Source organism: Spinacia oleracea, chromosome 2 (genome assembly GCF_020520425.1).
Source record: "Spinacia oleracea cultivar Varoflay chromosome 2, BTI_SOV_V1, whole genome shotgun sequence".
Lineage (NCBI taxonomy): Eukaryota > Viridiplantae > Streptophyta > Magnoliopsida > Caryophyllales > Amaranthaceae > Spinacia > Spinacia oleracea.
In genome coordinates this window covers 88,646,029-88,661,774 of record NC_079488.1, presented here as the reverse complement: position 1 = coordinate 88,661,774, position 15,746 = coordinate 88,646,029, and the positions used below count along the sequence as shown (strand labels likewise).

General features: G+C 36.7%; 1 protein-coding gene and 1 non-coding gene across 6 annotated transcripts in view; both read left to right on the top strand.

Annotated features, from left to right (window-relative positions):
* LOC110778361 (ABC transporter G family member 39-like) overlaps nt 1-15,746 on the top strand; it is a 43,724-nt gene that overhangs the window by 12,435 nt on the left and 15,543 nt on the right. For 4 of the 5 annotated variants that reach the window (XM_056837242.1, XM_056837240.1, XM_056837241.1 and 1 more), the window contains one exon: nt 12,493-12,581. The exons of the other annotated variant lie outside the window; for it this stretch is intronic. In XM_056837242.1, coding sequence (XP_056693220.1) covers nt 12,493-12,581 — 89 coding nt within the window. The remainder of the gene's footprint in view (nt 1-12,492; nt 12,582-15,746) is intronic. 5 annotated transcript variants of the gene reach the window in all.
* LOC130468395 (small nucleolar RNA U31b) lies at nt 3,410-3,497 on the top strand. Its single transcript, XR_008928784.1, has one exon. It is a non-coding gene; the product is annotated as a small nucleolar RNA U31b (small nucleolar RNA).

The following is a 15,746-nucleotide window of genomic DNA, read 5'->3' as shown; positions in this document are numbered from 1 at the left end:
CCTACCATTAACCAACACTGAAAACGTCACCGTAGTTACACATTCCATCACCCTTCTCCGCCAATTCCCATCAAAACCAAACTTCTCGAGCACCGCATCTAGAAAATTAAGTCCACTCAATTTTGTCGTACGCCTTAGACATGTCAAGTTTCATCGCCAAGCACCCCCCAACCTGCTGTAAATTCTTCATGTAATGGAGCAATTCGAAAGCAACTAGGATATTATCAGTAATTAAGCGTCCCGGAGTGAAAGCACTTTGGTTATTAAATTTTTTCAGCTTGTTCCTTTTTTTCCTGATCTCACGAAATAATGCCCCAAATTTGTCTTCACTCCAAGATTTGAGTTGTTCAGCACACATCCCCATTTTTGTCTCCAAAGAGCTACCTCCTAGCCATGCATTCTCAATGACCTCCTCACACCCCTCGTTTTTCATCCAAACCTGTTCAAACCGAAAAGGCTTATCTCCTAGCTCCACTCTATCACCTCTTCTCCATAGCGTGAGCTTGATCAGTGCATGATCAGACCACTCTCTATCAATATGAACCAGATGGGAATACGGAAACAATTCGAGCCACTCCATGGTCACCAACGCCCTATCCAACCGGCATTGAATATTATCGCCCTCCTCCCTCCCATTGTCATAGGTAAATTCATAGCCCGAAAAAGGCACATCTCTAAAACCACAACTATCCACCACACTTCGAAAGTTTGTCATTTGCCACTCCGCTCTATCATTGCCACCCTTCTTCTCTGTAGAAAACAAGATCTCATTAAAGTCTCCAATACAAGCCCAAGGAAGCTGAGAATGGGAGGCCAACTCCGAAAGTAGCTTCCAAGATAAGTGACGGTTATTAACTTCCGCCCATCCGTAAAACCCCGTAAGCCTCCACGTCTCTTCCCCTAGACCACCCTTAATCAGAACGTCAATGTGGTGTATGGACATGGTGCATAATTCCACATCCAACCCTTTTCTCCACAACAACGCCAAACCTCCTGATCTCCCCCTTGAGTCAACTACTAAAAAAAAAGAAAAAAAATGTTGTTGTCGGGATATAGACTCCTGATGTGTTTTTTTAGTATATAGTAATAGATAGATAGATAGATGAAAAACAAAATAAAAATAGAATATGCAAAGATACCGATCCTATTATGAGTAGAGTATACAAAAGTCTATATCAAAAATTAGAGATTTTTTGCTCCACCGAGTAGAGGTAATTTCAGTTTCAACTCAATTTCTTAAGTGCATTGTACATTTGTACTCTTGAATTTTATTGAGAATTACTAATATAACATAAACCCCATTAAGGATCTCACTTACATATACAATTATATATATACTCCGTATATAGCAAGAGTCTAATGTATACTAGTATGAATTACATTTGGTACGTGATTTTCCTAACAATTCATAGATGAAGAACTTCAAGCGTACTCGATCCCTTTACCGGGCATTGTACAATTTAATCGCCATATGGTAATAGTTTAATTAACTCAATAGAGATCAAAAGAAATCACTGGCAATGTGAATGAATGGATATACATCGAATTATATAACGTGATATGTCTTGGTTCCTATTAATAGGAGTTTGCTGTAACAAACTTGGATAAGTATTTAACAACCAAAATACTTCGCATCACATTTATTCACAATCTTTTTGTTGAAAACATTTATTCAGAATCTTACACCAAGTCTTGTCGGCCATCCTTATCCCACTATCATATCAATCCAATTTGCATGGATTAGGTTCACGCTATTATTAGTGTGGACCAGGGTATTTTACGTATTTTACAGCATTTAAAGATACATGGACCAGCAATGTTTACGTGATCCCAAAATCGTGCAACCTATATAGTAACTCTTACGTTTATATAATTGTACTTATATGTAATATACTTACTCCGTTCTGGAAATATCGCACCATTTGTTTTTAACACTATTCACATTACGACTTTGACCATCTTTTGTGATTCGTACGTAAGAAAATTTTAGTCATGTGTGGTCATTTTGGATTCGTATCGATATATATTTTCTAAATATTATTTTTTTACAATTTTTAGTTGCACACGATTTGAGATATTAAGAGTCAAAGTAATGATTAAAAGAGTAAAAGTCAACCATGGTGCGATATTTCCGGAGCGGAGGAATTAGTTACTCTACTAATCATATAATAAATGTTAACAATATAACTATTAATATATGTGACATAGTTACTGCAAAATCATATAGTAACTCTTAAGTTGATATATGTGTACTTATATGTAATATAATTACTCTAATAGTCATACACCAACTTTTTGATGCCATTTTCATAAGAATCGAATTACTTAATTATCAGTAAATATTTCTATCGTGTAGAAATAGTTACTCTTTATATCATATAGTAACTATTCCTATTCAGAAGTTACTCTTTATATCATATAGTAACTATTCCTATTCAGTAGTTACTATTATATCACATAGTTAATGTTACCAAAAAGAGTAACTATATAAAAAATAAGAGTAATTACATATTCATTCTTGCAGACAAAAGAGTAAATTATAGAAACTATATGTTCAATAAAGTAACTATATCTTCAGAATAGTAACTATGAAAAAAAATATAGCCATTTCGATAAGAATAACTATTCAATCCAAAGAGTAACTAATCATATATATATATAAAAAAAAAAAAAAAACTACAGAACAATTACTATACGTAGTATAAAATCAGCAATATGATATAGATGATTTAGAGATCATATAGTAACTTTTTCTATTATATAGTTATTATTATAATATCATATATTACTGAAATAAAAAAGAGTAAGTACATCAAAAGTAAGAGTAATTATAACTCTTGAATAGTAACTAAGAAAAACATTAATACATGGTTAGTTGTTTTAGCTACGACATTCTAATTATTTGCATCTATTAAATAAATCACATTAAACTCAAATGTTTTTGGAACTAAAAATTATTAATCGCCACGTCCATGTCTCTTCCTTCCACCAGCAGGTCCTCTCCTTCCACGGCCGCGTCCTCTCCTTCCTCTACCACGTCCTTGGTTATCATTGTTGTCAGAATTTTTTTCTTCTTCTCCTGCTTTTGTTTTCCTTGCAGAAGTTATTCTTTGCACGACTTCAATTCTGGATGCATCATCTTTGTATTTCTGAATCAATAATATATAAACTAAGTTAATAATTTAACATTTAAATATGAAAAAATAACATAGTAACTATGTAAAACATATAGTTTTTATTATGCATCATACAGTAACTCTTAGAATTAATTATGGTAAGATACTCACAGAATTACAGAGTTATAATTGTTATAGTCATATAGTTACTGTCATAACAATAGAGTCACTCTTATTACTAATAACATATAGTACAAAAAAAGGACATAAAAACAACATAATGATAACATAGTGAAAATGATGATTTTTAATTGTCGCCCCAGTCTTACAAGCATCTCAATGAGATGCTTTAATATGGTGATTGACTATTCTATCTGATTATTCATGAACATCAACATTATAGATTTTTTTTCTCTCTCTACCCGAGAGCCTCCCTCTCTAGAAATCTAGATCTTCCCTCTTTATTTCTTCTAAAACCAAACACCTTCCTCTATACTATCTCTCCACAAACTCGCCACCATGTCTCAACCACCAGAACCCCTCCATAGAATGGGAATTATCATTCACCACTCCAACCTTGACACCCCTCCTGATTCTGACAAATACCTCTTGTCTGTAGTAGGGAAATTTGTGGACTATAGGTCTTTTTCACAACAGCAAATACAAGGGTTTCTCAATTCTGGAAATCTAATGGTCCAATCCAAGTCCAGAAAGTCCATAACTCAAAGGACAAATTCATCTTCTTTTGCAATAATTCCGATGACAAGGACAATCTATTATGTACTGGCTCTGCTTCACTCAAGGGAGCGCTAATCATTTTCAAAGGCTGGCATATTGGGGCTTCCATAACCAATCTGGATTTTGAGGAGACATACATGTGGGTGAAAATTGAGGGAATTCCCACTCCCCAGAACAACCCAAATGTTGCTTTTAGGGCATTGGAGCGTGTTGGAAGGGTGATAAGATTTGATGAAACCTCAAGAAAGGAGGGCCCAAAAGAATTCCTAAGAGCCAAGGTCATCATCCCTACTAGAAGACCTCTGATCCCAGGATTTTATTATGAGTACTCTCAGGATAATTTTAAGTGGGTGCATCTTCGGTACGAAGGAGTCTTTAATTTCTGCCAGAATTGTGGAAAAATCGGCCACCGGAAACCTAATTGTCAAGTCCAGGAAGAGCTCGTGAAAATGGAAGTCCGCCACCGCCTCAAAGGTATTTGCGGATTAAACTTTGAATTCATGGAGGTCACGGATGCCCCACCGCTCTACTCAAAAAAAGTAATGGGCCTCGATGATATTGAAAAATTTAGAACTACTCGATTAAACCTTCGCCGATGGGGCCAACCAACTGCTACTGATTCCGACAACAACAATGACTCGTCGGACTCTTACTCGCCTCCGTCTCCACCCGATAATCCATCTCAGCGTAGCACCGGAAGCAATAGCGCAACTTCTGCAACCAACAAAACCAATCATACAGGAAAGAAGCGCAAAGGAGATAATCAAGCCCAAGGCGGAGGGTCCAACTCAAAAAAGAGATCGAGGAGGGCCAATGGTGAAGCTTCTGATCTTAGGTCTATAAGGGAAAGGCGTGGTTTGGCGAACCTGCAGAAGCTGAAGTTACCAAGTCAAAACATTCTAATGGGGTGGTGCATGGCGGATTCTGTACCGGAAAATGGAAGCATCTCCAAGGCAGTCGCCGGCCTGGTTACCCCCAGTCAACCCTGCAAAAATCGGGTCAGTCATTATCATCAGTCTTCTTCTAACTCTCTATTTAATGCTAGTGGCCATACCATAAATACCTCCTGCAACCTAGAGTCAGCTAGCCTTTTGACCATTCCACAACTCCAGTCCCCAACTTGGGTTGAATCCTCTCCTAGGTTGCTAGTTGAACTGCCAGTTTTCTCAATTAAATGGTCCGTACCTTATCCATCATTCATTATGACTGCCCCAACCGTATTTCCCCCTTCTTTTTGGGGTTTTTTTCTTGAGAATTTTGTACTATACCATTCACCAGTGTTTTTAAGTAGCCCCGTCTACAGCCTGGAAGTGGAGTTGGAATTTAAGCTCCCTGTACTTATGATTTCAACCACATGTACTTCAATTGACTCACTGCTGAATCTGCAACATTGCTATTTATACCCAAACACATTCTCACTTAATCTTCACAAACCCTACCCCATTCCACAAACAATCCTTGTCCCACACCCTGACTTGCTCCCCATATTCCCACTCTTACCTCTTTTAGCCATGGATACCCCACCACCAATGTCGACCTCCCTGGTAATTGCCTCACCAAAAGCAGTAGTTCTAAGTCAGCAGGATCGTATCTTCACTCCAAAAAACACTCTCCTCGACCCTTTCAAACCAAAGTCGACCTCGTCTGCCTACTCATGGTCCTACAACACTAATATCCAATTTGGCTCCATCCCAAAACACCTAGTCTCAGCTCAATTGTCCCCCAAATTTGCTAACAACTCAGCTGGTCCATCGTCCACTCCAATCGAAACACTAATCCACGCTTGTAGCCAAAATCTCCAGTTAGCCCTATCTGTCCCTCTCTCTCCTGTCAATGGAGACACTAGCCCAAATGTCTCTACGCCACCGTCCTCTCCAGCTTCGGTTAACTCCTTCATTACTGCCCCATCATCCCTCGAATCAGCTGAGGTGGAGAGTATGATAAAACTTGATTACCTTGCTCTTGACTCGGACTCCACAACCATGAATTCTTGGGATGTGGAGCCAGAGTACTACTCCCACGAAGTTAAGAAAATGATCTACAAAAAGAGGGCAGGTATGCGTCAACATGAGGACGGGCCCAGGAAAAAGAAATGGTGCCCATCCCTGGACGATGAAATTCGAGTTGCCATAGTGGAAGGGAAAATCTACCCTGAAGAAGAAAACCCGATCATTCTAAAACGTATCATCGAAGGCCAAGGCACCTCTGGTAACCATGGTGCAAATTCCTCCAACTCGAGCTCTCCCTGGAAGAAAAAGAAAGCGCAACTCCGTTACGAAGGCAGAGGCAAATTTAGGTTTGGGCTAAGTAAGGACGATGACTTATGGGAAAAGCTCTGGGTCGCAGAAGAGGGTGGAGAGGACATCAACACCAACAAAACAAGCATCAATATTCTGGAACCTGTTGGCGCGGCTGGCCATGGACAGCCTCCGGTTACCAAATGAGTCTCCTGAGCTGGAATTGTAGGGGGGCTAGTGACTTGGAGTCCCCAATTTTCCCGTTTTTAAGTAATCTAGCGGCTAAGTGTAATGTAGACTTTACCTTCCTGTCAGAAACTAAAACTGTAGTAGATAGCTTGGAGCCCTTCTTTCATCGAATGGGTTTTCCGAATTGTACGGGGTATGACGCGGTGGGTAGTAGTGGTGGTTTGTTCTTATGTTGGTCGGATAGGGTAAAAGTTAGTGTTATTTCAGTCACCGCAAATGTAATATGTTGTAATATTGTATCGGAAGTATTGTTGAGCTACTACATCGTCTTTGTCTACGGATGCCCTTACCACCATAGTCGATCGCTAGTTTGGGACTCCATCTCTCCCTTTCTGAGACCCCCCTTTGAGAAATCCTTGATCATTGGAGATTTTAACCAAATCGAAAATGCACAACAAAAGATAGGGGGACAAAGGTACATTCAGGGGGCTACAAATTTTATAGAATGGAAAACTTCAAATAGCATCTCTGAATTGCCGTTCCATGGGGTAAACTTCACGTGGACGAATAATAGGGTTGGGCGCGACGCAATATACGAACGCCTGGACAGGGCTTATGCCACTTCGGAGTGGCGTCTCTTGTTCCCGAATGCTATTACTTGGAATCTTCCCATCCTTCTTTCGGATCACAGCCCGGTTATATTGGAGCTTAATGCCCAAAATTGTAGGAAGAACACACCCTACAAAATGGAAGCGTGGTGTTTAACCAAGCCAACGGTCGAAACACTGATTTTGGATTGTTGGAAAAAAAACTACCAGGGGTCTAAGCTTTTCAAAGTGCAACGGAAGCTCCAACAAGTTCTCAACAAAACAAGGAAGTGGTGTCTCGATTACAAGAAGGAGATGGGCATTACATGGAATAAGTTTGAGGAGGAGCTGGCTATTATTCAAGGCAACATCCACAACATTGAATCATCTATAGGGGAAGTGGAAGAACGGAAAAAATGCAGAGAAAAAGCGGAGGAACAATGGCAGTACTGGAGACAACGGTCCAAGTCCAAGTGGGACGCTTTCGGGGATCAATCGACGGCTTTCTTTTACAAAAGCGTGAAAGGCAGAAGTTGCAGGAATGACATAAGAGCAATTAAGGATGATGATGGAGTTTGGAAGACAAAAAAGGAGGAAATTCAGAATGAGTTTTATAAATATTATAACAATCTTTTTGCAGGTTCTCCATATGTTGCAGGTCATGAAGATAATATGAAGTTTTGGCTAGAGGACATCCCTTCTATTATAACAGCACATATTAATGCTCTCATGCAGCCTTTCTCGGAAGAAGATATCAAGGTTGCTGCCTTCGCCTCCAAGCCTCTTAAGTCACCCGGACCTGATGGTGTGCCGCCAGTGTTCATCCAAAAATATTGGGCCACAGTGGGCCCGGACATTTGTGGTGCTGTTCGAGCTTTCTTTGAGAGTGGTCACATGCTTCGGGAGACAAATAAAACCTTCGTGCCCCTCATTCCAAAAGAAACTCGCCCATCATCAGTAGGAGGCTACAGACCGATAAGTCTTTGCAACTCCACTTACAAGATAATATCGAAGTGCATGGTTAATTGTATTAAGCTCATTCTCCCAGACCTTGTAGGGGAGACTCAGAATGCTTTTGTCCCGGGAAGAATGATGGTTGATAATTGTTACATAGCCCATGAAGTGATAAACAACGTGAAAAAGAGAAGAAAAGGAGGCAGGTTCGAGGCAATTCTAAAAGTGGACCTAAGTAAAGCTTACGATAGAGTTCGATGGGATTTTCTGATCGAGATTCTGAAAAAAATGAACTTTCCAGCAATCTGGGTAGGATGGATCTCTGAGTGTATTTCTACGGTCTCCTACTCAATTCTAGTAAATGGTGAACCTTGAAAACAAATCACCCCGGGAACTGGCCTTCGACAGGGTGACCCACTGTCACCTTACCTCTTTATTCTCTTAATGGAGGTTCTATCGAAGGGGATTCTAAAACTAGAAAGGCAGGGCCTCATCCAGGGTATTCGAGTCTCACGGCGTGCACCCCCTATACACCACCTTTTTTTCGCCGACGACGCTCTATTTTTCTTCAAAGCCACCCCTTCTTCTTGCAAGGCTATTCGGGAATGCATTGATGGCTTCTGTTTGGTATCAGGTGAGATGATCAATTTCGATAAATCGACGGTCCTCTTTAGCCCCAACACTCCTTCACGTTTTATGCGTATACTCCGTAAGCCGTTGGGAGTGCGCGAGAGAAAAGAGATGGGCGTTTATCTAGGGTGCCCAATGGATGTGGATGGTAGATCGTCATCTAAATTCCAACCTATTGTGGACCGAGTAAATGAAAAAATTGGCTCATGGAAGTTCTCGAAAGTCAGCTCTTCGGGAAAGCTTCTTCTAATCAACAGTGTCCTCATTGCCATGGCCTCCCATATCCTATCTATATATCTATGCCTAGCCATGATTACCAAGAAGCTAAACTCGTCTCTCCTTCGATATTGGTGGGCCTCATCCTCAGGGAAAACGCCCATTTACTAGAGGAAAAAACAGGTTATTTATGCTCATAAAAGCGCAGGAGGCATGGGTATTAAGGAAGTTCGCTCGCTCAATATTGCTCTCCTGGCTCGTCAAAGTTGGAGGCTTCACAACAACAAGCATCTACTTGCCAGTAAGGTTTTCATAGGCAAATATGGGAAGGACCCTATCTCACTTGGATACTCAGGGGAGCCCCCTAAGTTGTGTTCGTGGGCTGCACGAAGCTTAATTAAGGCTTCTTCTGCCCTCAAGGAGGGTGTTATTTTCCAAATTCACAGTGGCCAACAAACCCGCATTGCTCTTGATACATGGGTTGGTCAAGATAAGGTAGTCCCTAAGAGCTCTATTATGCCCGAGCAACCGCCTCTTCTTCTTGTGGCTGACCTTATGACAAACCAAATGAGGTGGAATGCTTCCCTTATATGGAGGAACTTTGATCAACATGACGCGAAGAAGATTCTAGCTACTCATATTCCGGATGACGATGAACCTGATTTACTAAGATGGGGAGGAACACGAAGTGGGAAGTACTCTTTCAAATCCGGCTATTGGTACCAAAATAGGGGTGCTTTGACGTCCTCCTATGATAATGAGAAGTTCTGGAAAGCCTTATGGAAACTCAATATTTTCCCAAAATGGAAACATTTCTGCTGGAAAATCATCCACCGTATCCTCCCTACAAAGATAAATCTTCAAAAAAGAGGTGTCACCACTGATGATGCATGCCCATTCTGCATTCAAGCACCGGAAACGGAGGCACATATCTTCAGGCTTTTTCCTCTAGCACGAATGGTTTGGAGGTCAAGTCAGTTGGGTATCAACTCGGACTCCCAAGATTCGGTGCCTATGCACGAATGGCTGGTCAATTTTCTACACTACTTCTACAATCAAGATGGGAAGAATGAGGAAAGAGTAGTTCAACTGATCTCGACTTTGTGGGGGATTTGGCTACACCGCAATGAAATTATCTTTAGAGGCATGAGTGCGAACCCGGAAAGAATTCTTGAGCTTGCACAGTCACATGCCCTTCGCTGGAAGCAAACGAAGGAGGTGAAGGCCAGGCAGGCCGCGAAGACCCCTTCGAATGGCAAAAATTCGAACCTTCAAATCTCAATGTGGAGAATAGGTGCCTGTACTACCACATATTACTTCTCTATTGTGGTTGATGCAGCTTGGAAACGAAAGAAAAAAGTTAAGCAAAAAGAATGGGAAGCGGCCATAGGATGGGCGGAAGACTGTAATCAATCAACTTCTTGTTCAGGGTCAAAAAAGATTTTTGCTCATGACTCCCTTCAAGCTGAATGCTACGCCATATTGGAGGGAACAAAGATGGCTGCCAATATTTCGAAGAATGTTGTGGTGAAGACAGATTGCAAGGAAGCAGTTGTTGCCCTGAAAGACGAAACAACAGCCGCTGCAAACATTCTCACCATCATCCAGCAAATAAAACAGGAAGCAAGGAAATTAGATTACTATGTTTGTATTAAGGTAAGTAGGGATTCTGTGGCTAAAGCCCATAATCTTGCCCAGCAAGAGAGAAAGGGATTTAGCGTTTAGTTGGTGTGTTTGTTGTAGCTGTCAAAAAAAAAAAAAAAAAAAGAAAAAAAAAAGATAACATAGTAACTATTAAAAACATATAGTTACTATTATACATGATATAATATCTTTTAATATTAATGATAGTCATATATTAGCAGGGTTGCAGATAGTTATTGTTATGATCATGTAGTTATTGTGATCGTGACATAATAACTCTTATTACTAATAACATAGAGGACAACAAAGAACATAACAACTACATTATATATAATATACATAATAACTATACCAAACATATAGTTACTATACAAAATATAGTACCTACAAATATTATTGATGGTCATTTAGTCACAAAGTTGCAGACATAGTTGGTGTGATAATAATATAGTAACTCTATCCATAATATAATAACTCTATCACTAAAAATATAGAATAACATCAAAAACATGCACATAACATAATAAACTAACATAGTAACTATTTCAAATATAAAATAACTATTTCCAACATATAGTAATTTAGCAATTGGAGAATTTGAAGGTCCAGTCTTTTTTCCAAATTATTGCATCGAGTTGTAGAAGAGCGCAAACCTTTTGGATTATAGTCACATAATCATGAAATTTATAGTCAAATATAGTCGATAAATCGTTATAACATAAACAAATGTTATAGTTAAAATCGAATAGAAACTTTGAAAATCACATAGTACCTCTTTAAAACCATAAAGTTACTGTATTACTCATATAATTACTATTTAAAATCGTGAAGTACGTCAATGATTGAATTCGCGAAGTGAAAAAGATATTTCAGCAAAACACAAACGTTAATTTCTCCAAAACAACAAATATTTTCAATTTAAATAAAAGTAGACTTAAAATACTTTAAAAAACAACTAACCGATATGTGATCTCTCAAATTTCTTGCGATGATTTGTAGACGAGCGCAAATTATTCGATTCGGTTTAGGTAACGACGGACCTCCTTCTTAATCTACTACTTCCTCCATTTTTCCCTCATCTAATAGATCCAATTATGAGAATTATAAGATAATTACGAAGAAAATCGAACAAATTGAACAAACTCTAGAAATTTGGGCAAAAATATGAAAAGCACAGAGAGAAAATAAAGAGAGAGAAAGGAACAGAATGCAGATCCGAAATTTTGAAAATAAAAATAAAAATAAAATGTATATAAAGTGGGCTAGACACAAATCGCATAGAAATTCTACAAAATATGTAGTAACTATGTGAAACATGTAGTTACTGTAATACACGTATAATTACTATTTGAAATCACGAAATAACTGTCACATGATAGTTACACATGTTGTCCAGACAAATTACTCCATTGTCCTGGTCCACGCTAAATTAACATGGACCAGGTTTATATTAGTATAAATACTACTCCCTCCATTCCTTTTAATGTTCCTATTTGGAGTTTGGGGTGGAAAATAAGAAAATGGAATCTTGTAATGATTGGATGTAAGAGTAATGATTGAGTGTAAGAGAAAGTAATAATAATAATTGAAAGAAAGTAATAAAGAAATGAAGGAAAGTAATAAAGAAATGAAGGAGAAATAAGATATTTTTATTAAAGTAATAAAAAATCATAAAAGTGGGGTTGGGTGGGTGAGTGGGAAAATGTGAATGAATTAAATAAGGGATGGTGGAGAAATTTACGGTAAAAAGTCATGTCCAAAAATAGAAACAGAAAGATCAAATAGGAACGATATTAATGAAAACAGGAACATAAAAAAGGAATGGAGGGAGTACCATATTGGCTTGTGCGTACAATGTGCATGAGTATCACCATGTCAAGACCAACTTCATTAACATACTGATCATTTGATTTAACTAAATTATCATCAATCAATAATTGATTTTGTCAAGAAAATAATTGATTTTGTAGACTATATACGTAGTAGTTTTTAAAAAAGGGACCTTGATTGATGGATACACTTATTTTTCAACATGTACAAACTTCTCAACGCAAGAAATGGAAGATTGAAATTAACTCGAAAGAGTTGAATATTTGTATTATTAAAATCAATTATTTGGGGTTTGAAATAAATGGATCTGATCTATCATTTAATTCTTTGAATAATTAATATGGCAATCAGGCAATATTGGGGTTCATACGTCTGGCTCCATCAAAGAAGAGGACCCTCGACATACTGCACCAAGTCAGCGGGATAATTAAACCCTCAAGGTAATGTCATATATTTTCTCTTTAATTTAACCACAACCTTTTTTTTTAATACACAAATACTGGATACGCAGTTACGAACAATTATAATATTAAAGGTGTACCAATTGTTGGTTGCCGTAAGGGTGAAGCGAGTGGTACACAAAAAAAAAAAAAAAAAACTTTTAGGGGTGTTCATCGGTCCAAACCTGGACCAGACCGAGGAAAAAACCAAAATTTTGATAATTCAAGGCCCGGAGACCAAACTGATTATTCTTGGACCACAACCCAGACCAGACCGGACCGAAAAAATTAGTCCGAATTCGGGACCAGACCGGTTTGGACCGGTTCTAGACCTATTTCTATATATTTTTATTTTTTCTAAAAACTATGGTAAAAAGAAAAAAATGTATATAAAAAAATAAATTGTTTAAGGCCTTTTTTGGAAGCTAAAATAAAATATATCACAATATAGTAAAATATACAACATATTAAAGGAGAGAATTAAATTTTTAAATAATTTATATTATATTTTATTAAGGAAAAATCGGTCTGATCAAAAATCAGATTTCGGAACGGACCGGACCAGACTGAACAGAACTCCGTTCCGGTCTTCCAATTTTTGCACACCCCTAGTTACGATTCTCGCTCATAAACAAATCTATAACTCTATATTAAAATAGACATCAGAAATGACATGTGTCACTTCCCAGTGCAAATTTTTCCGCCAAAATTATTTTTCCTAAAACATACCTTTCTTTATTTATTTATTTTCATTTTCTATATTTTTTTTATTAACTGTTTAATTATGGAAAAAGAATATTGGTTTTATAAATTATGGTATCTATTACATAGATATTTTCTAAAAATGATTCATGGTAATACTTTTGTCAAATCGGTATATAAATGATGGAAAATATATTACTCAATGTTTTTATCAAATTAGCATATTAAGCATTTTTTTTCCCTGACATATTAAGCATATCGTAGAATATTTGTGTTCCTCAATATTGCCTGTTAGATGATTAAATGAGTATAATGATTTATTAATTATGCGGTACCTTTGGAAGAAAACATATTTTAGTTAAATAATAATTTTTGAATATCTGTGCGTACACGAGATCTAATCTAATGTTGTATTATAAAGTGTCTAATACAAAGTAATTAAGCATGTCCATAAATGATGGACCAATAATACAAACGATATCCATGAATGTAATGAGTCCAATGAGATTTGGATATGAAATATCTTGTGCCCAAAATTCTAGGCCGGCTACTGGTTACACAATATGATATCAAATTTGAAAACTTAGAATTTATAACTAAAATATTTTAATATCAAGGAAATTTTGTGTTTATCACCTACCTTAAAAAAAAATTCGGTTTGTGTTTTACTACTTAAAAAAATCTCAAACTTTTATTTTACCATCTTTAAAAAAAAAAAAAAAAACAAAAACAAAATTGTTTTACCGCGTTTTAAAAGCAAAGTTAACGGCAACGTTGATTTCCCTTTGTTGATTATCAAGCATCAAATTTTTGTTTTTTTAAAGTTTTCATCCCAACTTATATTTAATGATTATTAAGCATGTTGTATAATATACATTTTTAGTTTGATAAGTTTGGAGATTTGAGTGTAAAATGAGTGGTGAAGAATTGAAGAGTAGTAAAGAAAGGAGGAGAAGAATCGAAGAAAGAGTAGTTAAGAAAATCGCAGAAATTGAGTAAAAACATAGGGGAAAGTAATTTGTGGGCCACACTAACGTTGCTGTTAACTTTGCTAATAAAAGGCGGTAAAATAATTTTTTAAAACTTTTTTTAGGTGGTAAAGTAAAAGTTTGACATTTTCAGGTGGTAAAACACAGATTCAGAATTTTTTTAGGTCATAAAACACAAAATTTTCTAATATAGAACACTAATTACCATAAATTCCCTATTACAATACTCAATACTAATTACCAACTACATCGGATACCTCGTCTCTTTTGAATTGATAGTCATAACAGTACCTTATCTAAAATTTTAATCGATTACTCTATTTTTCGGATCTGATAATTTTTCCCGGTGCTATTTTTTATCATTTTGGTGCGTTTCTTAGTACCCCTCCGTTTCTTTATGTGCTCATATACGGTAACTTTGTTTAGAGGAAAATGATTAATTTGATAGCGATGCAATAAACTAATGGGTAATTGTGGGTAAAGTACGAGAGAGGGAGAGAGGATAAACCAAGGTGTAATTATTATGGGAAAAAAGGGTAGGATGATAAAAACTGATTGCCAAAAGTAGAATAAAGTAAAAGTGGATACATAAAAAAACAGAGGGAGTATATGTTATTGACTTTCCCGTAAAAAAGTAACAAAAAACAGTATATGTTTTTGACTTTATTTTGTAAATCATACAACATACATATTATTATTCTTGTCATTAGTATTACTTCGAATGCAAAAATTATTAGAAAATCAGTAATAACAAATTAAATTTTTAGATTATTTCCATGCTTATCATACATTCTCCAGATAAGTATTATAATGAGTAGCATATTATTTTAGATTCGAGGCATAATATATATTGTCATACATATGGATTCGATTTTGATTTTTTGTTGGGATATGTTAGTTATAACAAAATAATTTCAAGTTTTTTAATACTTTCGCACGCATCGCGTGCATATAAGACTAGTATAGCCTATAGTGTACAAGGAAAGGATCAGAAATTATAATTTGTTTAGAAAATTATGAAGTAACTTCTAAAGTTTCTTTAATTGAAATAATTTTTAAAGATAAAAACCAAATGTCAATATACATTAGGAGAATACACGTTTATTCGTAGTGTGTCTTTTAATTAGTACTAGTATAGTACCAGTGCCGCACTATTTATAATCTAAATATAAATTTGTATAAAATCTAGTAGATAATTATCATCAAAATAGAGTTTGTAGACATTCTCCAAGCAAAAAATAACTAATGATGGATAAATTTGTTATTGCTCATTCGGCGCCTTACTTATTAAAATAAGTTAAACAAAAAAGGGTACAGAGATAAAATTATTTTCATTCTCATTCACCACTGGTGTCAAACATAAAGGTATCTCTCCCGCTATTCACTTCGATAGTAATACACATTTAATACTCGCACAGTGGCCCCGTCAATCTCATGACCAGATTACTTAAGAACTATCTAGACCATTTACATT